The sequence below is a fragment of the Pelophylax lessonae genome, assembly GCF_965119305.1.
Source record: "Pelophylax lessonae genome assembly, chromosome: 6".
Classification (NCBI taxonomy): Eukaryota; Metazoa; Chordata; class Amphibia; order Anura; family Ranidae; genus Pelophylax; species Pelophylax lessonae.
The window spans coordinates 220,361,516-220,385,581 of NC_138773.1; the positions used below are offsets into that span (position 1 = coordinate 220,361,516).

At 42.4% G+C, this 24,066-nt stretch overlaps 1 protein-coding gene across 2 annotated transcripts in view; it reads left to right on the top strand.

Moving 5' to 3' along the window:
- The window catches only part of SPAG16 (sperm associated antigen 16), a 1,690,414-nt gene that overhangs the window by 3,105 nt on the left and 1,663,243 nt on the right, over positions 1–24,066 (top strand). For both annotated transcript variants that reach the window (XM_082260930.1, XM_082260929.1), the window contains exon 2: positions 13,762–13,808. In XM_082260930.1, the coding sequence (XP_082117056.1) occupies positions 13,762–13,808 (47 nt within the window). The remainder of the gene's footprint in view (positions 1–13,761; positions 13,809–24,066) is intronic.

Consider the following 24,066-nt stretch of genomic DNA (forward strand, 5'->3'; position numbering starts at 1 on the left):
GCCACTGCCATCTTGCTTGTGGGAAGTCGGCTGTGGCTTCCTGTGGCTTCACTGCCAGCTCCCCATTGGATAAACCCGCAGCCTCCTGGGACGTGTGACATGTTCCAAGAGGCTGCGGATGGGGAAGGTGAACTTCCACGCTGCTCGCCTCGCCTGTCATAAATAGGTGCTTACTCCCATTCCCTTCCAAAAGGGGTGGGGGGGAGGAAGAGTGGAACCTCCACCTTTTAAAGTAAAAGCGTTTTGTAGTACTTATCTGCTCTGTGCAATGGTTTTGCACAGAGCAGCCCCAGTCCTCCTCTGCTGGTGCTATGGACCCTTCCTCCTTGCTGAGTGGACCCATAGCAAGCTGCTTGCTATGGGGGCACTTTTGTGTGCTTGCTCCCAAGCGAGCACTCTGTCTTCAAAAGGCAAGGAGAGCATGGCTCAGCCCCACCCTGCCCAGCGCTCCCGCCTCACTGGCTGTGATTGACAGCAGTGGGAGCCAATGGCTCCTGCCTCTCAGCCAATGAAGAGGAGATCCAGGAGAGCCTCGGCTCCAGGAACGGGCTTAGGTAAATATTACGGGGGCTGCACTCTGAAGGCTTTTTACCTTCATGCATAGAATAGTAGAAAGCCTAAAAGTTGTTTACCTTAATATGTTCCCTGCATGGTGTAAATGGGTCCTCATGGATTGCCAGTGTCTGGGAAGAGGGAGAGTAAAGTTATGCCACTGACCATCAGTTACTTGGGAGGGGAAAGATGTATTTCTCCCACTGATTTTAAAGGATGTGTAACATATTCCCAATGCTGCATCCGCTGCCCGATTTCCCCCCCCCCCCCCCCCCTCCCAAAGACAGCAGTACAGGGAGAAGTTCCCTGTGCTAGCTGTTAGTTTTTTAAATCAGCACGGCTCCGCTCACATGGCAGCTCCCTTCAGACACAGAGCTCTGATTGTGAATAAACTACAGGTCTCAACGTCCTTTGCAGATGTTCGCTTGTAGTTCCGAATGAACTATTGGTTTGTTCCTCTCAGTGTATCTGCCTGCCCGTACATGATGTAAGAGTACACAGACACACTGCCAGGTCTGCAGGAGACCTGCATGGCACCAGCTGATCCCTGGTGCAATACTTTATACAGACTCCAAAAAATAAATAAATAATAAATTCACTTTTTTTTTTTTTTTTCCTGCAAAAACATGTAAAATTATTTATTTTATTATTATTTTTTTTTTTTTTAAAGTGAACTTATCCTATAACGAATTTTTTTTACACTCCCCCTATTTATTTTATACTTCTGCCTATACCTTGACCCTTGCATTTTTTTTTTTTTGATTGCTGATGCCATGCCATTTTTGCTGACCACTGACTTGCAGACAGCACTGTGTTATATACTCCTGTCTTTTGCACTCTGTATCTTGTGCGGTGAGGTCTACCTTTGACCCCCCTGCCCTCAATAAGCTAAGCAATCCATTGCATGCTACTGACTTCTGCACAGTGTACTCTGTAATTTATGTTGTATAGTTTTGTCCGCTGCACTCTGTAAGCAATGGTGCACATTAAATACTCCTGGTCACGGTTGCTGGTTGCTTTGTATTCCCCCCAATAGTTTCATCAAATTTTTCTTTAGAGTGGTTATAAACCTCAGACATGCAGTATGAACATAGCACAACGTTCTACAGTGTGTACTTGTCTCAGTCCAAAGCACTGAGTGTGATTTCTCTCCCCTGCTTCATTCCTCTGTTATCTGCACAAGTCACTAATAACCGCTTTCTCCAACTCCAAATGATAAGTGGTGATAAGGGAGGAGAGCTCCAGCACACGGCCTGTGATTGACCACCTTAGCTGTACATGTTCCCTGCGTGTCCACACATGTTACAAGTGTAGTTTGGATGTAAATACTTGTCTACACCCCTTTTTAAAGTTTAACAAGCCAATACTAGGAGTTTATAGAAATAAGTTGCATTACAGACCCCACCAGGAAGATTTCTACCAATCAACCAGATGATCTAGTCAGTGATATCCTGCTAGATTTTTGGCAGGCAAGTATAAGAATGGAGAGGGTGAGTGAGGGGGAGTGTTTTATAAAAGTGTTACTGCACCAAATATGTAGTTACACCTTTCCGAACATGTTACAGTGGGGGGAAAATCATTATTTGATCCCCTGCATATTTTGTAAGTTTGGCCACCCACAAAGAAATGAAGGGTCTATAGTTTTTATCATAGGTATATTTTAAATGATAGAGACAGAATATTAACCATAAATCCAGAAAAAAACACATAATAAAAATGTTATAAATTGAATTGCAGTTCAGTGGCTGAAATAAGTATTTGATTCCTTACCAACCAACAATAATTCTGGCTCCCACAGACTGGCTACAGTATGTGCTCATTTGGTACACATATTAGTCCTGTCAATTTAAGAAGGTACTCCTAATGACAACTAGTTATGTCTATAAAAGACACCTGTCCACAGAATCTTTCTGCCATTCAAACTCACCATCATGGGCAAGACCAAAGAGCTGTCAAAGGACATCAGGGGCAAGATTGTAGACCTGCACAGGGCTGGAATGGGCTACACGACCTTCAGCAAGAAGCTTGTTGAGAAGGAGACAGCTGTTTGAACGATAATTTGCAAACGAAAGAAATACAAAATAACCATCAATCACCCTCGATTTGGAACTATTTGCAAGATTTCTCCTCATGGGGTGAGCATTAAAAAAGTGCGAGATCAGCCCAGAACTACACTGAAGGAGATTGTGAATGATCTCAAGGCAGTTGGGACCACAGTCCCCAAACAAACTATTGGTAACACGATACACCGTCATTGATTGAAATCCTGAACCACCCACAAAGTCTCCCTCCTCAAGAAGGCACATGTACAGGCCCATCTGAAGTTTGCCAAAGAACATCTAAATGATTCAGAAAAGGATTGGGAGATAGTGCTGGGGTCAAATGAGACCAAAGTTGACCCCTTTGGCACAAACTCGACTCTCCGTGATTGGAGGAAGACAAATGCTGACTATGACCCTAAGAACACAATCTTGACGGTCAAGTATGGAGGTGGAAACATTATGCTTTAGGGCTTTTTCTCTGTTAAAGGCACAGGTCAACTTTGCTGCATTAAGGGGCCAATGGACAGTGCATTGTGTTGCAAAATTTTGGATGAGAACCTTCTTCCCTCAGCCAGAACACTTAAGATGGGTCATGGATGGGTCTTCCAGCATGACAATGGCCCAAAACCTACCACCAAGGCAAGGAGCCAGTCTCCAGTCCTTAATCGTATGGAAAATGTATGGAGGGAGCTGAAAGTTCGAGTTGCCAAGCGACAGCCAAGAATCCCTAATGATTTTAAAAAAAGATCTCTAAAGAAGAGTGTACCAAAATCCCCCCTGAGATTTGTACAAACCTGGTAACCAACTACAAGAAATGTCTTACCTCTGTGCTTGCCAAAAAGGGTTTCACCACCAAGTACTAAGTCATGTTTTGCTTGGGGATCAAATACTTATTTTACTGAAACTCCATTTATATCATTTGTATCGTGTTTTTTCTTGAATTTTAGTTGATATTCTCTTTCATTTACTATACACCTATGATAAAAACTAAAGACCCTTCATTTTTTTTTTTTTTGTAAGTGGGCAAACTTACAAAATGTGCAGGAAATCAAATAATTTTCTCCACTTTACACCCATACTTTGGTATCATGTTAAGCATCAGACTCCTCTCCCCCTTATTCCCTGCCCTCCTTGTGGCAGCAAGCTGGGGATACTCTTCCTGTACTCGCCGCCAAAGTTTAAAAAGAGCGCAGTCGTGTGGGGCTCCTCCCACATGGCTCCGTCATTGATTCACCGATCCCTGTGAATCCATCAACTAGAAGTAATGAACTACGATGACGCTGTTGAGCGCTGCGGTAGTTCATTAATTCTTCCTGTCAGTGTAAAGCTGCCTGCCCATACAATGTATGGGCAGACAGCTCACACTGACAGTTTGCATAAGACCTGTATGGCATCAGCGATCTGCTGATTGCTGGTGCAATTCTTTCCAGGCTTCTAATAAAAAAGAAAAATAGTTTACCTGCAAAATAATGTGCATTTTATTATTTTTTGTTAAAAGTTGAGCTTATCCCTTTTAAAGGATAGGTTAACGTTTACAAAAAAAAAAAAGATCAGATCATTGGCATAATGCCACGGTCCTGCAGACTGTCCATGTAGCTGTCTGCCTGTACCTCCAAAACAAGCAGGCAGTTAATTACAAGAAGCTCAATGAACCTAGAGAAAGCAATTGAGAACTACAAGCCGACAGCGGCATAGGCTGTTGGTACTTGTAGATCATTGATTGACTGGGATCTGTGAACCAATGACGCAGCAGCACTTTCTTTAAATTGTAACAGCCAGTGCAGGGAGCTGAAGTGGTTAAACCGAGAAAATGTACCATTCTAAGAAAAAAAACAATAAGGTAATTTTGAAATTGATGGAAACTAGACATCTCAAAGTTTGGCCAGGGCAACAAGAAGCTACATAGTTTGTGAGGCTGAAAAAAGACCTCAGTCCATCCAGTTCAACCTATGATGTGTGTGTGTGTTTGCTGTTAACCGTACATTGTATACCCCTGTATGTTGTGGTCTTTAAGGTGCTCATCTAATAGTTTTTTTGAAACTATCGATGCTCCCTGCTGATACCACTGCTTGTGGAAGAGAATTCCACATCCTTACTGCTCTGACAGTGAAGAACCCCTTACGTATTTTAAGGTTAAACCGTTTTTCCTCTAGTTTTAGTCACAGTATAGACATACCCTCAATATGGTCACAGATGCATAAGTGGTAGCTTAAATTAAAAATGAGTTGCTGCACGTCAGGGAGAGGCAGGTCAGAGGACTTCTAGATCTGAGTCGCACCCATATCTTACACCCCCCAGAAACTAGAGGGGAGATAGTGGGGATCGAGATGGAATATGCAGGTGGCAGAGAGGACAGGGGGCCCGAGCTCCACAAGGGGCCCAATGATTAGGACACAGAAACTGACACACTTGGGATCTGATTCATTCTGTAGGTGGAAAAATTTGCAATAAAGATATTTGACCAGTAAAGATGTATATGGATATAAACATATAGACATATCCATAATACTTTTAACATCCATAGAAGGATGAGTTTACATCATCTATATTGTATTTCAAAATTAATGTCATATATCAATTGATTTACAATAATAGATATCTACAAATCATTAGAGTCCTTGCTCGGTTGATCACGAACAAAAACAGCATGATGCTATCCACATTGTAGAAGATAACCCACCTTATATTAACAGCATTGTCATCTTATTAGTTTCAAGGTGATTTCTTTAGGCAGTGTGTCATTACAGACCAGAGTGCCTAGTAGATGGTAGCCCTGTAGTTGTCCCACATATAGGAGAGCTGATGGTTATATTTATGTCCAAAGGAAAGAATAGACAAAGGAATCTATATTAATTATATATCCTAGACCATTTGAAAAACAAAGAATGGTGATATGTCTCAATTAGTGTCCAAAAAGGAACCCCTTTCATCTTGCGGCGTTTTTCCAAAGTGGCCTGAGAAATATCCAGAAAGATTTGGATCCTGTTCCCCTCCAAAACAATATTAGGGGTATTTCCGGATGCACAAAGAATATCTTTTTTTACCAGAAAGTCCTTAAGGCACAAGATTACATCCCTAGGGGGCTTATCTGGTGGAGGCTTGGGGCGCAGAGCCCTATGGATCCTATCACAAATTAATGCAAATTCAGGCCTGTCAGGTAGCAGTTCACTGAAGAGCTTCTAAACTGCAGGGGAGAGCTCAGCTATAGATTCGGGTAATCCTCTGAGACGCAGGTTATTCCTGCGATTCCTATTGTCCAAATCTTCCACTTGAGATTGGAGCAGGATATAGTTGTCTGACAGAAGCTCAAAATCCTTCCTGAGAACATTGTGAGCAAGTGAAAGTTCATCATGTTTCGCCTCAAGTAGATCTGTGCGGCCTCCCAATGCAGCGATCTCTGATGTCAGAGTGTTTGTGGACTTATGGACCTCTGTCTGAATTTTATCAGCCAGTTTTTCATATATAGCCGCAAACCCCGCATCTAAGTCTGCCTTAGTAATGCCCTGAGTGTACTCACGATCCCCTGTAGGAGCGGTGGACGAGGATGGTGGTGAAGAGGACTCCGCAGGCAGCGTGGGAAGAGACTGGGCGCTATCTTTCGTCATCCTAGTGACCTCCTTGGTGCGGAGAAGTTAAGTCTTCAGGGAGTGCTGTGGCGGGCGGCCTCATTGTTTCTTTTTATCTGACGGCATGCACGGAAGGTTCCTACGGGGGTACGGGAGGTAAAAAGCTGAAGAATTGTCGATTTGGCCCAGTGGAAGCAGCTTCTCTCTCTCCCCTCCGGCGGAGCTGAGACTCTAGCTTCCATCCAGCTTTGCGTCGCGCATGCGCCCCCAAGTCTTGTTTATTTATATATATATATATATATATATATATAATATAATATTTCAGCACACATTTGAAATTTTGATTTTTTCATAAGGGTGTGTATACATCCATAGCACAAGAATTTTAGCATTTTTCTTTTCGCTTTTTATTTTTATACTGTTTAATTTGAACTTTTATTCCTATTTCAAGGAATGTAAATATCCCTTGCAATAGAAATAAGCATTATAGGACCTCTTTAATGTGAGATCTGGGGTCAAAAAGACCTCACATCTCACATCTACACTAAAAAAGAAAGGGGAAAAAAAGTAATTTCTTTTTTCATGATAGAGAAAAAGTCACTCTGGTTGTCAAAGGCCATAGAGTCAAATGAGGGCCATCTTGCTCTCACTAGACTTCCTGCCTGAGGGGGACAGCGGACCGGATCGTTTTCCCGCTACTAATGGGTCCAGAAAGCAGGGGGAAAATGACCATGGGGGGAGGGGCACCTTTCCCGCAACCCATAAAGGTGATTCCGTGGCAAATCCGCCGCTGGAACAACCCTTATGTTAAAGCGGACCTCCCGCAGTTTAAAAAAAAAATACCGGGGTTATAGTAGCTATCTGCCATAACACCGGTATTTAATGTCAAAGTACTGATGTATAATTGGGGTTGGCAGTTTGTAAGTGGTTAAGCTAGAACCAGCAATCTGTACTTTGTAGCATAAGCTGTCTCCTATAGCAACAGTATTCAATTTGCAGCATGTGCAGGAACTCTCTGGATGATTCCACCTTGATGCGTTCCCAGGCTCTCCATGATTCCCCGATTCATGGCAGGGTCACCTCTGGTACTTCATCTCAGGTCTCCATCCTGTCCTTCATGCTTCCAGGTAGTAAAGAAAGGCTCTCCCTTACAGAGTTCTAAGCACATGGCTGGGCCTCAGGCCTATCCAGCAGTAGCTGTTCCTGACAGGAGGCTGGGTGGAAAAGGATAAAGATCACCCGACTTCCTCCAAATAAATATTTTTTCCCAGCATACTCAGCGACCAGTATGATTGGCTGAGAAAAATATACATATTCATAACCCTACTCACTGTAATTCATCACACTAATGCCAAAGGTAACCGTGCCACCTATTGACAAAAGGGAGAAACCACAGCTAAACCAGGCTTAGGAGGAAAATCCAATGATCACAAAGACTACAAATTAGCCAGGCTAGATACCACCTAGCACAGCTAAATTGATTATCAGCCTAGATAGATGTATGTATGTAGCACTGCCCCCTAGAGAGCTTCTGAGAATCGCACTTCTTGGGTTCCCCTGGGTTACCATTAGCAACTAGAAGAAAACACACTGCAAAAGTTCTTGGCTCAGACAATTAACAGTCCAGGGGATTTGGTTTTTATTTTAGAACTTGGATGGGAGAAGGGAATAAGTGGGATACTCCAACTTGAACTATGCACAATTCCAGAGGACAACTGACTGCAAAATGCGGCAAGGCCGCTGCTTCACCTTGCCACTGAAGTGAAGATAAAGAATATGTACTCTCACTTGGATTACTCTTCAGTGTCTAACTTGGCACCCCCTTTCTCACTGACTGTGTGCGCTGAACTTCTGTCCACTGACGCCCTCCTGGAGTGGTCCCTGTTCTGGGCAGACCCCTGGTACTCACGGACACTGTTTTTCCTCAGGTCACTCTGCCGCTTGCTCCTCTGTCAGTATCCACTGGACCTCTTGGTTCAGCACCACACTTCTGGTCCACTAGGCTGACCGCCTGTGACCACCTTCCTCAGCAGCAGGAGGAGAGGCAGCCTTCACCCTCCTCCTGGGACCTGGCTTCCCGCCCAAAGACACCCTCTCGCATGTGCCCGTGGCTTATCTAACGTATTCCAGGATGCACTACTACATGTGCCAACCCTCTGGTACAGTTACAAAGCCTGTGTGTCACTGGCTGGGTTTCCTCCACTGTCCAACAAGCTCCCCTATTGGGCACAGTGGGGACACTCCCTCAGACCAAGTGAATCACACAATGACACATGTAACAGGCCTAACTACTGATTGATTGGGTATATATTTTACAGTGTGACGCTGAATAGGACTATTTTCCTCTTAACCTTTGGCAAGTGTTCCATTTCCATCTTATTTAAATGATGCGGTGAAAAAGCATTTGTAAGTGCTGTTCTCTATAAACGCTGAATCTTGCCAAGTCCATACAAGCATCAATAGATGCTTCTTAGATAGACATTTTCAGGGGATCAGAGCAATACCCACTATGTTTTATAAAGACGATTTATCACGGAACAGTTGTAATCACAAAATGAATTCTAATTGTAGGATACGCTCTTCAGAATCCTCAGTGTTATCCATTTCAAACATGTTATTACTCTATTTACTGCATTCTTGTGATAAGCAACAGTTTTGCCATCTGCATGGTGTAAAGCACAGGTGCTAGACAGTGCGAGCTCATTTAGCTGTTATAGGCAGTAAGTGCTGTTTGTTGTCCGCTTGCTAGCATTCAGATGATCTCAGCACGGAGATTATCACACTGTAAATGAAGAAATTACACATTTGTGTGAGTTGCTTTAAAGCTCTAAATTTTGTGTAATTATATTTTTATCATCACCAAATAGTTCATTCTTTCCAAAACATCATGATTCAATAGATAGCGTTTTTGTTTTTCATTAGATTTTTTTCAAAATTATGAAAATTCTAAATATCTGCAGAACTGTACATAATGCCTGAAAATTGTGTTAGAGTAAATTAACACGGTATACATGGTAATGCTTTGTTTAGTTCAGATAAAAAAAACTGTTATTTCTGCCTTTATGATCACATTAAAAAGACTCTAGCTGTAAATAATTAACCATTTCAGCTTGGTATAATTACATATCAGCGCTGCTTATCATTGCGCAAGATGCATTTCTTTTATTCCTGGCAAAACTGTATTTTGGAGCTGCCATACATATACATTATGTTGTCAAAAGTATTGGTACACCTGGCTTTACACACACATGAACTTTAATGGCATCCCAGTCTTAGTCCGTAGGGTTCAGTATTGAGTTGGCCCACCCTTTGCAGCTATAACCGCTTCAACTCTTCTGGGAAGGCTGTCCACAAGGTTTAGGAGTGTGTCTATGGAATGTTTGACCATTCTTCCGGAAGCGCATTTGTGAGGTCAGGCACTGATGTTGGACGAGGAAGGCCTGGCTCGTAGTATTCCCTCAAATTAATTCATCCCAAAGGTGTTCTTTCGGGTTGAGGTCAGGACTCTGTGCAGGCCAGTCAAGTTTCTCAACCCCAAACTCGCTCATCCGTGTCTTTATAGGCCTTGCTTTGTGCACTGGTCATGTCATGTTGGAACAGGGAGGGGCCATCCCCAAACTGTTCCCACAAAGTTGGGAGCATAACATTGTCCAACATGTCTTGGTACACTGATGCCTTGAGAGTTGTCTTCACTGGAACTAAGGGGCCAAAAGCAACCCCACACCATAATCCCCCCCCTCCCACCAAATGATTTGGACTAGTGCACATCCATAAAGAAATGGATGAGCGCCTTTAGGGTGGAGAAACTTGACTGGCCTCAACCTGATAGAACATCTTTTATGAAGAAGTGGACAGCCTTCCCAGAAGAGCTGAAGCTGTTATAGCTGCAAAGGGTGGGCCAACTCAATATTGAACCCTATGGACTAAGACTGGGATGCCTTTAAAGCTTGTGTGTGTGTGTGTGTGTGTGTGTGTGTGTGTGTGTGTATAAAGGAAGGCGTCCCACTACTTTTGAGAATATAGTGTATGTAGATCAACCACAAAGAGCTTACTTCTTGAATTCTACTGAGCAGAGCTTTGCGGGGAATGCAGGGAGATTGTAAACAAAGCAAACGATCCTCATATCCCCATCAGACCAGGGAACAGGTACCCTCCTCTTATCAGTTTGGCACATTTTGATGCAAAATAGGGTGGGTGGAACCAATATTGTTTATACAAGAAGAGAACACAGACCATTTGGCTAAAACCTGTTACCTGCCTAATATATCGTGATATAGGTTTACTATATTATGTTATATTATATTGCTATGTTAACCAATGTGTATGTCATGGTGACTTTTGTCACTAGGACAGAAAGTGATAAGAAGCCCGACATGTTACAACTGTCACTGCAACAGGAGGTGAACGGAGACAACTGTCTAAACCTGCATTCACACCTGGGCAGAGTATATTCCTGGTGATTTTAAAGTTGTTGTTTTGTTTTTTATTTATTTATTTTTTTTCTCAGGAGTATTATAAGCATATTACAGGTGTCTAAGAGCCGGTTCATATTAGAGCGATCCGACTTGCCGGGGCGACCTCACAAGTCACGGTGCGCTGCTCGCACCGCGACCTCGGAGCAGCCGGCACGGACTTCATAACATTGAAGTCTATGCAGTCGCTCCGGGTCGCCCCAAAGAAGCTCCGGACCCTTTTTCTAAGTCGGAGCGACTTGTGTCGCTCCTGTTAGACCGGGTCCACAGCTTCTCTATGGCAGGCGACCTGTCAGGCGACCAGGTCGCCTGACAGGTCGCCCCAGTGTGAACCGGCTCTTAACAAGCCTTTTTGCTTGTATATGTCTATCAAGTTTCAGGAGTTTGTTTCCTGGGCAAAGTAAATCAAGCTGTTCTAGAGGAGGAAATTAATTTTGGAGGGGTACAAATGTATGAAAACACATTTAAAGGCATTCCCAAAGAAATCAATAGGATCAATAATGTCTAAATAAGCTAAAAAAAAACTCATGTACTTTCACAAGTGTGAACAGGGACAATTGAAGAGAGTGAGATTCTTCATAGGAAGGCTGAATAAGACATAGGGAAACAAGCAGAAAAATGCTCAAATGTTAATGGAGGCTCCCAGGAAATCCATCCAGGGGAATGGGAAATCTCCATTAAGGGCAGATTTGATGGGCCCATTTGCTTTTTTCCACCAACACTCTTAACTGAAGAAAAATTATTAATATTATTTTTTTTTTCTATGTGGTCAAGTCACTGCAAAACTCTGTCTGTATCCCCCTTTTCTATGGCTGGTGGGTGTGAACTCTCCTGGCTAACAATGCTTTAGAGCTGTAGATGATGGCAGTTGAGGTCATTACACTCTACAGGATCAGGTGACATCACTACACTCTGCAAGTTCAAAAACAACTGGTTACTGTCCACACCTGTAACTGGTCTCTGCAGCAAGGAGCATTGGAAGGGCAATGCATATAACAAGACAAACAGATTTCCAAGCTCTCCTTACCGACCAATCTGCGACCAACCGAATTGACCTGTCCAACAGTACGTGTTAAAAACAGGGGTTTAGTTGCACACATTTGCACATTTGGTTGGTAAGGAGAGCTTGGAAATCTGTTTGTCTTGTTACTCTGCAAGTTCAGCAGGAATTCAACAGTGTTGTGAGCCCTCCACATACGCACAGGGGATGGAAACAGAGCTTTGCTGTCACCTGACAGCATAGAAACACTTTTTAAAAAGGTATTTAGATTGTGATTTTTTTTTTTGGACGAGTGTATTTACAAGGTGAGTTATTGTGTAGCCTTTTTGTTCTTTTTTTTAAAAGGACAAAGAACAAAGTGCAGAAACTCCTACCAATCGCAGAGCAATCGATTTTTTTTTTTTTTTTTTTTTCCCTTGTCCTGACAAATTTTAAACTAAGATCTCCTCTAAACATACAGTGAGGGAAAAAAAGTATTTGATCCCCTGCTAATTTTGTATGTTTGCCCACTGACAAAGACATTATTAATCTATAGTTTTAATGGTAGGTTTATTTTAACAGTGAGAGACAGAATAACAACAAAAATATCCAGAAAAAGGCATTTCAAAAGTTATGAATTGATTTGCACTTTAATGAGTGAAAAAAGTATTTGACAACTTTGCAAAACATGACTTAATACTTGATGGTAAAACCCTTGTTGGCAATCGCAGAGGTCAGACGACATTTCTTGTAGTTGGCCACCAGGTTTGCACACATCTCAGGAGGGATTTTGTCCCACTCCTTTTTGCAGATCCTCTCCAAGTCATTAAGGTTTTGAGGCTGACGTTTGGTAACTCGAACCTTCAGCTCCCTCCACATATTTTCTATGGGATTAAGGTCTGGAGACTGGCTAGGACACTCCAGGACCTTAATGGGCTTCTTCTTGAGCCACTCCTTTGTTGCCTTCTCCCCCAAGATTTGACAGTACCTGACCCCATCCATCGTCCTCTTGATGCAGTAAAGATGTCCTGTCCCCCTAGCAGAAAAACACCCCCAAAGCATATTGTTTCTACCTCCTATGTTTGATGGTGGGGATGGTGTTCTTTGGGTCATGGGCAGCATTCCTCCTCCTCCCAAACACGGCGAGTTGAGTTGATGCCAAAGAGCTTGATTTTTGGTCCCAACTGACCACAACACTTTCACCTAGCTCTCCTCTGAATTATTTAGATGTTCATTAGCTAACTTCAGACAGGCCTGTACATGTGCTTTCTTGAGTAGGGGGACCTTGCAGGCACTGCAGGATCTCAGTTCTTCACTGCGTAATGTGTGTTAACAATTGTATTCTTGGTTACCATGGTCCCAGCTGCCTTGGGATCATTGACAAGATCCTCCTGTGTAGTTCTGGGCTGATTCCTCCCAGTTTTCATGATCATTGAAACTCCATGAGATGAGATCTTGCATGGAGCCCCAGAACCGAGATTGACTTTTTTTTTTTTTTTGTGTTTCTTCCATTTGCAAATAATCACATCAACTGTTGTCACCCTCTCACCAAGCTGCTTGGCGTTGGTCTTGTAACCCATTCCAGCCTTATGTAGGTCTACAGTCTTGTCTCTGACATCTTTGGACTGCTCTTTGGTCTTGGCCATGGTGGAGAGATTGGAATCTGATTGATAGCTGTATAAAAGACACCTGTCCACAGAAACAAACCAGCTGAGATTAGGAGCACTCCCTTTAAGAAAGTGCTCCTAATCTCAGCATTTTACCTGTATAGAAGACACCTGGGAGACATAAATCTTGCTGATTGATAGGGGATCAAATCATTTCACTCAATAAAATCCAAATACATTTATAACTTTTTTGAAATAGATTTGTCTGGATATTTTTGTTTTTCTGTCTCTCACTGTTAAAATAAACCTACCATTAAAAATATAGACTGGAAATTGTATTTGTCCGTGGGCAAACGTACAAAATCAGCAGGGGGTCAGATACTTTTCCCTCACTGTATTGGAAGTCTCTATATTGTAGCTATAAAGTTGAAAATACATGCTTGTTTTTACCTGGTGTACTGGTGTTTTTGTATATATGTTTGAAAAAGTAAGAAAAAAAACTAGTTTAGTTTATTTTGGTTTAGTTCCTTAATACCACTGTAGAAATGACTATTACTGAGGGATCTGAAGATGGCTACCAATATGAAGAGGTAAGAAGTGTCTTGCTTTTTCTTTGCATTGTCTATTTTATTGTTTCACATAGATTTCATAAATCAACAAATATGTAAAAGCTTAACGTTTGAACCTTTACCAAGTAAAACTGTGTGTGTATGTATGTACATCTCATAAACATACAATATCATGTAAAAAGGTAATTTATTTCAGTAATTCAATTCAAAAAGTAAAACTCATATATTTTATATAGATGCGTTACACACAGAGTGATTTGATTATATTTCAAGCATTTCTTTCTTTCTTTTAATTTTAATGATTATGGCTTACACCTAGTAAAAACCCAAAATTTTAGATCTCCGAAAAGTGGAATATTACAGAAGACCAATAATATATATAAAAAAAAAAAAAAAAGGTTTTAATACAGAAAAGTATGTCCATGTATACTTGGTCTGGGCTCCTTTTTTGCATAAATTACTGCATCAATGCAGCGTGGCATAGAGGTGATCAGCCTGTGGCACTGCTGAGGTGTTATGGAAGCCCAAGTTGCTTTGATAGCAGCCTTCAGCTCATCTGCATTGTTGGGTCTGGTGTCTCATCTTTCTTTTGACAATATCCCACAGATTCTCTATGGGGTTTAGGTCAGCTGAGTTTGCTGGCCAATCAAGCACAGCGATATCATGATCAATAAATCAGGTATTGGTACTTTTGGCAGTGTCCAGCTGGAAAATGAAATCAGCATCTCCATAAAGATGGTCAACAGAGGGAAGCATGAAGTCCTCTAGAATTTCCTGGTAGAGGGGCCCGCTGACTTTGGACTTGATAAAACACAGTGGACCAACACCAGCAGGTGACATGGATCCCCAAATCCTCACGGACTGGAAAATTTTGCATTTCATTTGGAAATCAAGGTCCTAGAGTCTGAAGGAATCTGTGCCTCTTCACTCTTTAAAGTTGCATGAGGTCCATTGTGAAGTTTCCACAGCCATGTGATCTGCACGTGTTGGTCAACTGTGCTTTATCAAGTCCACTCCCAGAAAGTGTATCCTGTGTTCTCCAAGACCAAAAGAAAACCCAAGTGCAACATTCCCCTTCTACCCAGTGTGTTCCAGAATTATTGACCAGAGATGTAGAACTTTAAGCATAATGAAGTCTCAAATGACTTGTCTTTTTCCAAGTTAACCTTCCAAATATGTCTCTTCACATATTACTCATCAATGGCCCATATTCTCCAGATGAAGAAAAGATAAAAGGAAACTCTCAGTAGTATGATATCATTTAAAACCTTTATTAAAAGGTTCCAGTAATACAGTGCGCTCTTAAATGCCTATTTGGGCTGACAACACAGCACCTTTTTTGTGAACTTAATCCATAACTGGTGTTGTCAGGCCAGCCTGCTGGCCTATAGAGTTTCATGTTCCATGTTCCACCTACCCCTACCTTTCTCAACTTGCATAATTACATTTTATTCCCAGCAAAACAATGGTGCAGCCATGACCCTGAAGAGTATACTCTTCTCTACACATACTTTGTGCAGAGGAAGGGCTCTTGGGAGATGTAGTTCTAGACGATACATCTACATCAGTAAGAAGTGCTGCTCCTGCACAAATTTAAAATCCTTGTGATGATCTCACAGAGAGTAATGGAAATTTTTCCTAACCTGAACAAGCTAAATAAATTTAATGCTGGGACATAATCTGTGTGTTTGTGGGGGGAGGGCGGCGGCTTAAGGGATTTGCAGGTAAATTTGTATAGTGATTTAACAAACTCTTTAATTATGCATTTCTGTTTGTAATCTATAATGTTTATGTACAGTATTATGTTAACACTGTAGTTGAAGTTTTACATTTATATAAGACAGGGCAAAACAGAGTAACCCTAAGCAACCAGAATGAAATCAGCTATTGGTCTGTTAGGCTATAAACTGCTGAACACTAAAACCTATTGTATTCGATACAACTCGTTATCACACATAGTCTTTGCATTGTGAACTAAAAGTGGAACTTTACCCATATCAACTTAATAGAAATAATGTTCTTTGGCAAGGTACATACATTCCATAATTATGCTGCCAATATTGGTGTGTGCTGTAAATTACCTCCAGCATCGTTACTGTTTCGTCATGCTGGAGGCTGCCATTTTGCTGAAACCTAAATCCCCTGAACAGCAGTAAATGTTTAGGCTGTTTGCCGATTAGCCTCTACAAATTCGGCACAGTGCCTAAAAATAGAGAGTAGCTGCTCTTTGCAGAGAAGGGTGAGAGCATGTATTACTTGACTTTAAACAGTACAGGCACTTTTTTTCTCTCAATGTTTTACATAGCTATATCTGAAAAATAAGCCAGTATGAAGTGATCTTGCAGGACTTAATTTTCTGACTAAAGTTCAACTTTAAAGAAAAACTCCATTATTAGCACCATGTTCTGTAATCCTTGTGTGGTGTTTTTTTTTTTTTTTTTTGTGTAATTTTCTGTAATTTTAATTTTTGTAAGGTACTGCTCACTTGAACATGGTGTGCCGGTTGTCATTCTGTTACATTTTTCTTGTTAGAAATATATTCAAATCTGATGTTCATTCCTAAAATTAATATCTTCTAGTGAAAAGAAGTTATTAAGAACTAGAAAACAAAAACCAGGGGCAAAGGTGGAGTTGTCTTTCACAGTAACCAATAAGATTTTTTTTCTTCCCAGAGATTCCAAAAAAATAAAGCCTTCCAGGCCATTATGAGTGACCATAGTTTGGTCTTAATTTCATTCTCGGGTTATTTAAAAATTGCCCCAAGTGCCGAATGCTGTATAAAGAGCACTGTTTTTTCTAACCAAAAATCTAACCAAAAATCTACCCATGGCAGTAACACTTTAAAGCGGATCTCCACCCAAAAAGGGAGACAGGTTGTTTGCTTTCTACCCTCCTCCACTGCCACATTTTGCACCTTTTGGGGGGAGCGGGTACCGTTTTTGACAGATGCCCACTCTCACTTCCGGCTGAGTTTTCTGCGGCAAAGTCAGCCGGAAGTTCGGCCCCCCTCCTGCTTCCCCTGCCACTGGGCCAATAACAAATGCACATACGGAACCGGCTTTGAATCCGCAAGGCTTCACTGCCTGTTTCTCTTAGCCAAGATGGCGGTGGAAGCACTTGAGAGACTATTTTGTAGCTGCTGACTTTTTAATTTTTTTCTGAAGGAGCCTGGAGCTCCACTTTAAGAAAAGTTCCTAAGCATCTAATTTCTTGATAAACCAAACGGTGCAAAGTACTAAAGTGTCAGTCAACCCAAAACGGTTTCAGATTTCAGTAGACTGAGATTTTACCTAAGAGTTTCTAGGTCTGTACATCTGCAATGACCTTCAAATAGGAATCTCGCTCTTCCTGTTGGATCCTTAATTTTGTATGATGTGGAATGCAGGAGGAGAGGGGACACCCAAAAATCTGAGTCAAAATAACTGTCAAATTTTCACGGTTTTAAAATCTGAAATCGTTGCTAAGTGAAAAAAACACTCAAAGCATATGAAGGCATAGCACATAATGAGATAAGTGGCAGTGGTGTAAAATATTTGAAATATCTAACATATGCCTTAAAATCTGCTCTGTCTTTCACAAACTTTTAGAACTAGCATTATACTTTTATAAATTGAGATATACAAACCATTCTTATACATAGCAAGATCTGTAGATTTTCTCTGTGAGAAAAATGTTGAGGTGTGAATGTAGCCTAATGTGTTAGCATTGCGAATTACCCACTTCTGCCTGGTTGGACGTCATATGACATCCTGGGGTTTAAGTACTGATATTGTGTGGGGGTGCGTTTTTTTAATTCTTTTATTATTTTTACTTTTTCGCTCATTGATGGACACAGCTCCTTATCTTCTTGACCATTGGGTTATACTGCACCCTACAGGAGTAGGACACTAGGCAGGAAAAAGCCTGACTAAGCCTATGGGGCAGTCCCTGGGGGGTAAACTCCCACTCTCAGCTATAGGCACTCAGTTGTTTTTATTTTTTTCTGCCTAGCCAGGAGGTCCTGGCAATGGCAATTTTTTTTTTCCTTTTTTAAATTGAACTTTTTCCCCTTTTTTTCATGCAGCGTCCCCCTTTCTTTTTCTCGGTGGTCCTCTGACTTGTTACACCCCCCCTCCCATGGGGTGGCCATACTTTTTTAGGTCGGTTTGGGGTGTCGAGCTGGTGATTGGGGGTGGGGGTGAAGCACGCCTCCAGCGACCTGATGAACAACTTCTGGGAAGGGGTTGTACCTGTTGGGGGCTCCTGCCAGGGCCCCCTTCCTGCTGGGATCATGTTCGGAGCTCCTGGGGTCACCCCTGGGAGCCACATGATGCTGCCATTTTCTTTTAGCCTTTTTTTGCTGTAGATTGGCCACCATGTTTGTATAGCCTTGGTGGCCATTTTTTGTGGTTTTTCTCATTAAAAATAGCGGTGGCTATGTTTTTTGAAGCTATATGGGCGGTGATTTTAGTAGTGAGACCCCCTCCTCATTCCCTAGTGCTGACTCTTGGATTTTTCTCTTCCTGATCGTCGCATGGTGTGCAGTTAGCTTGGGGCCTGATCGGTGGGGGTGAGTCTTTTTTGTGGGGGTTCTCTCTTCCTCTCTCTGCTATAGCAGTGGTTGTGCAGGGACCTGTGGTGTCGCCATGTGCCTAGCAGTGTTATACATTTTTTTTATTTCTGTGGGTCCCTCTCTTCACTAATGAAGTCCCTGGAGCACATCCCCCCCCCCCTGATCCCCTTGCAGAGGCTGCTGGACCCTCTGGGTCCCAACAATCCCTGACTGCACTGACGGCGGTCCTGGAGTCCTTAATGTCAAAGGTGGATTTGGTCCTGGGAAAATTGGCTAGCAAAAAGCGTCCCCCGTCTTCACCTGCTTCATCTGTCTTCTCAGATCCTGGATCTGATTCAGCCGCCGCAGATGCAAGTTACCCTTCTGGATCTGATCAGATAGTGAGGATGATTCCTCTTCTCCTCTAGCCACGCATGAAAAGGTGCTGGTGGATGCACTGATTGTGTCAGAACGTGAAACTTTAAAGATGGAGGATGCAGCTAATGCTGGGGCGGGAGATGCCGGTCCCTTTTGGCATCCACAGGCCCTCAAAGCCGGCGAGGGAGGTCCCCTTTCCCACTTACTTTGATTATATTGTCACAAAACAGTGAGGATGTCTAAAACGCACTTTTGCGGTCCCTAAGCATTTTGTGATGCGGTATCCTTATGAGGATTCCCTGCTTAAAAAGTGGACGGTCCCATTTGTAATTTTCCCTGTTTTAGAGACCTGGTTTCCAGGTTAAATAAAGCCACCTTAATTCCAGTTGAGGAGTCCCCAGCCTTTAACGATCCGGCTAATAGGAGGTCGGAGGCTCTGGCCCGCCATATGATCAATGTTGCTAGTTCAACACTTAGGCCAATATTTACTATGGCACTGGTGTCACAAAGTTTTAAATGGTTGCTGGAGATACATTTTATAAGCACCACATCCCTAATATTCATAAAGATTTAGGATTTTGTTGTGGGACAAACACACAAATAAATCATGGAGAAAAAATCATTTTGATAAAAACAATTTTACAAATTTTTATTCATCAAAGATAACACACATTGTTTTAAAAACATATAAAAAAGAGAGAATAACTGGATAATGCCTGCTCAACATGTTTCGCCATCTCGCGATCGCTTCTTCAGGAGACTGACGAGCATCTTTTTATAAGTTATTTTTCTCCAAAGAGACTGCATTTGTGCTTCATATGGAATGGGCCAAGATGGAAGAGCCCCTAGGTATGAAACTCAAGGACAAAATCCCCCATTTTGCATGCAATGCATCAGAGGGGGGAGGAGCCAAGCCACTTGTTTTTAATCTGACATATCTAGTCTGTCTTGTGATGTAAATGAAGCCCCCACCTTGATTAACAGGGACAGGGGGGCTCTATTGTCATATATATATATATATATATATATATATATATATATATATATATATATATATATATATATATATATGTATATGTATATGTATATGTATTGTGAGGGATTAGCTCGGTGGCGGGTGTGGATGACCCCTTGGGGGGTGCGTTTTCCCAGAGAGGTAGCCGACAAGTGCTTGCAAACAAACAGTGTGGTTTATTAAAGGGTGTTTTCTTCACCAGGCTGTATGCAGCAAAACATCCAAAATAAAATAAAACAGAAAATAAATCCTTGCCTCTGTGGGCGGCTACCTTCTCACAACTGGAACCTGCCTAAGTGTCTGTCTCCAACCTACCGTCGGGCAGACTTCCTTGTCCTACAGTGGACACTCAATAGTCCTTTTATAATAGTTTCACAGGGCAACACAGTCCTTTTGTTTCTTTCACACAGAAACACTTCGTCTTCTCACCTTTGAGACGTATTCACCCTTGGTTACCGTCCCGGGCACACATCACTCCGGGGGGTCTTCTCCCAGGCCCACACATCCTGTCGGGAGGCACACGCTGACTGTCCTCCTGCTCCCAGCCCACATGGCTTCAGGATGCAGCTTCTGGAGGCAGCAAACAATAGGAATTTCTCTGAACAAATTATAGAGCCTTAACTCCCTCATTCTGAACAGGTGAAGGCCTTTCAACTTCCTGCTGGCTAGCTCTGTAGCCAACACCCTAAATTAATTAATGGACTTTCTAAATCAGGTAGAAATGTATCTCCTTCCTGTGACTACATTCCCAGATTTAGCTGACTTCCTGTCACATACCCCCCCCTCTTGTTTCAACCCTAGGGTTGGGACACATATTTCCAGGCACGCATGTGTCAGGCACTGCTGACTCACTGATAAGCCTCCTATTATCCTCAAGCTTCCGGATGAAACTGTTTTGTCATCTTCATTGACGGATTTCTCATAAATGCCACACAGTTTGTCTCTCATCTCATATACACATTCTTCAACTGCATTTTTGGCATCATTTTGCTCCTTCTCGTTTCTGTCATCTTCATTGACAGCTTTCTCATAAATGTCAGACAGCTTGTCCCTCATAACCGTCTGTCCAATCCACCATGGAGGACCGTGATCCATAGGCAACTCAATTGGGCTAGTCTTAATGTCTTCAACATTCTTAAGACGCCTCTCTCTGCAATCCATAAATGTTTTCCACAAAACTTTGAGAACCTTTGCTTCACTAAGCTTTGTTCCAAGTAGGGACTCTTGACATCCCTCTGTGACTTGAGTTGCCTCTCCATACATCTGTACACAATCATTGACTTTTTGTTGTAAAAGGGAATGATCTTCCTTCTTGAGCTTTGCTTGCTCTAAGATGCTGTGCAGAGGATTTTCCAATTGAGACAACAGGCTGTCACACATTTCTTCAAAGTGACCCCTGTTCCTTTTCCCAGAGATATCAATATCATTCACCAAACATTTCATATTCATAGGCAGATCTGAAGCATTTGCACTCATCAACTTCTTAAACTTTTCGCCCTCCTGAGCGAGTCGCAGTAAAGGCCTACTATTTGATTTGATATTCAGTTTATATTTCTTGCCAAACTCTTCACAGAAGAAGCCAACCAGAACATCATCAACTTTCCTTCCACCAACATAGGGGTCAAAGGCAACAACACAGTTGAACCCAGCGATCTGGGTGGTATCCATTATAGACCTCCTCTCTGCATCAGTGAAGAAGCATGGAACTGCAACACATTCTTTTACAGGTTTCTTCAATGCACTTTCTGCTGAACTATTTGACCGCTCAAGGTCACCTAGTTCTTTTTCTCTATCTGAATTCCACATGGAATGCATCTCAAGATCACGATCAAACTTCTGCCACCCGTCTTTCACCAGTTCCATTTTGGAAACACTCCCTGAAAGGCACTTATTCATTTGCTTCACGTTTTCACCAACAGCCTTAGTTTTCTCCACTAGGTTTTCAGCCTGAACTGAGAAATCACCACATTTCTTACTCAGCTCCTTTGTTTGCTGAAGTTCTAATGATACATTTTCCAATGCTTGAAGTTTTTGAAGGAACGGTTTATTCCAAAGGGGTGATTCAAGCCACATGTCGTCACATTTCTGAGGCTCACTCAGGACAGACCCCAAAACACTGATCCTTTTAAAAACTGCATCAGGCACACTATCCCCTCTTTGGGACAGATCCTCTGTTGCCTGGAATTCCTCTTCCAGTTCCTGCAACGGAATCTTCATCTCTTCTACTTGCTGTTCTAAGGCTCGCTTAGACTTTTCTAGCTCCTGAACGCTTTTCACAACATCATCCTTGGAGCTGACCAATTCTTCCATTTCTGTACGCAGCTGTTTAACACTTTCTAGTTCAGCCTTACACTCTAGAGCTTCCTCCAAAGAGCGAGCCAAGAACAGGGCTTTGCTCTTGTTATCACGCACCTCCGTTTCTGCACGTGCACGTTCTTCTGCATATTTTGCAGACACAGTCTTCTCTTCACCAAGCATCTGATCAAACTTCTTTTTCACATCTTCAACACACTGTAATGAACCAACGCTTTCTTCCATGCGTTTTTTCATATCCGCTATCTGAGCTTGCAATGTTGCGACTTGCTCTGATAGGTTTTTCTTTGCTTCCGCCTCCTCTTTTAATTGTTCCAGGAAGCCATTTTTCTCATCTTCCCTTTGTTTGAGCTTTGTGCTAAAACTCAGCCTTTGACACCTCTCTTCCTGTAAGAGTTCCTGCGTGTCTTGCAGCTGCGATTCCAAGATAGAAAAATCTTCCGCAATTTCTCTAGATTTGCTGTCTGCTTGAGAAAGCTGATTTGTAACATTGTCCAAGTCAACCTGCAGTCGGTTTGCCTTCTCTGACAGCTTAGCACACAATCGGTCACCTTCTGACACCTTGACTTGCGATTCCAGAAGCTGTGCCTCTACTTTTTCCCTCTTATGTTCACAATCTCCTTTTCCCTGCATAAGAGCCTTCACCTCATTGGCTAGCATCTGGGAATAAGAATGTAATTCTGCCACACAGGCTTCTTTCTCCTTTAACTGCTGCTGGACACGTTGGGCTTCCCCTTTCCAACTTTCACAGTCCGCACGCCATTCATTTACCACATTGCTCAAAGTAGTGAGCTCATACACAGTACTCAGTAATTTAGCCTCTCTTTCACTTTTCTCGTTGTCGCTGAGAGACAATGTCGTTTTCAGAGCGACATTCTGTTCCTGCGACTCCTGCAGGTCTATTTTTGTAGCTCCCAAAGACTGAAGACTTTTTTCCAGCTGATTACGCAACTCCAACATATCAGCCATACTTTGCTTCTGCAAAGTCTGAATTTCACTTTCCTTTTCCATGAGGATGGTATCTTTCTCCATTATAGTCTCTCTGCGTTTTTGCAACTCGACCAAAAGAAGAGCAGTGGATTCTTCCCACTGTAACACATGAGACTTGAGTAGTTCATTCATTTCCTGCAAGTTTCTATGCTCCATTTTAAGCAATTCCAAGGCTTGTTCCTTTTCTTCCATTTTCCGTTGCAAGGCATCCAACTCAGCCCTGCACACATACTCGGTTTCCTCCAAACCGATGGCCTCCATTGGCTGCTGGCGTCTCTGTTTCCAGCCTGCCATGCTCTCTTGATGAGCCTTTTGTTGAGCTGCAAAGCTCCGCTGAAAATCCGCATTTGCCTGCTGTTGAGCTGCATTTGCTTGCTGTTGAGCTGCATTTGATATAATCAGATGTTTCAACATCTCCTCCATTTTGAGTTTACTTTTCATCTGAGCACACTGCGTCTCCATAGCAGTTTCATCAGTGTTGCTAGGGACAACAACCTTCCTCTTTAGTAGACTCTCTTTAGGCATGGATGGGGCTGGTTCAGACGGCAACATCCCCTCCATCCATAGAATCCGGTCTCTCATTTCATCTATCTTTGCATTTTTCAGGCGTTTGGACCGCCCCATCTTCAATAACTCCACAAACAAATTTTTCACAGTCCAGCAAACAATTTTCAGACCACTGTCTCTTCAACACATGTAGTTTTTCTCTCTCTTGCAGGATCTCTTTTCCTGCACACACAGTTTGTGCAGTCACTTGCACCAGACACAACAAAGTTCATCAAATAATTTTGAGACCGCTGTCTCTTTAAAACACTTTTTTTTTTTTTTCTGTCAGGATCTTCTCTCCTGCACACATAGATTGTGCAATCTCATGCACCAGACAAAGTTCATCAAACATATGCACTCCATTGCAGGGATCTCTGCTTATGCCCACTGCATACCTCCACCATATGTGAGGGGATTAGCTCGGTGGCGGGTGTGGATGACCCCTTGGGGGGTGCGTTTTCCCAGAGAGGTAGCCGACAAGTGCTTGCAAACAAACAGTGTGGTTT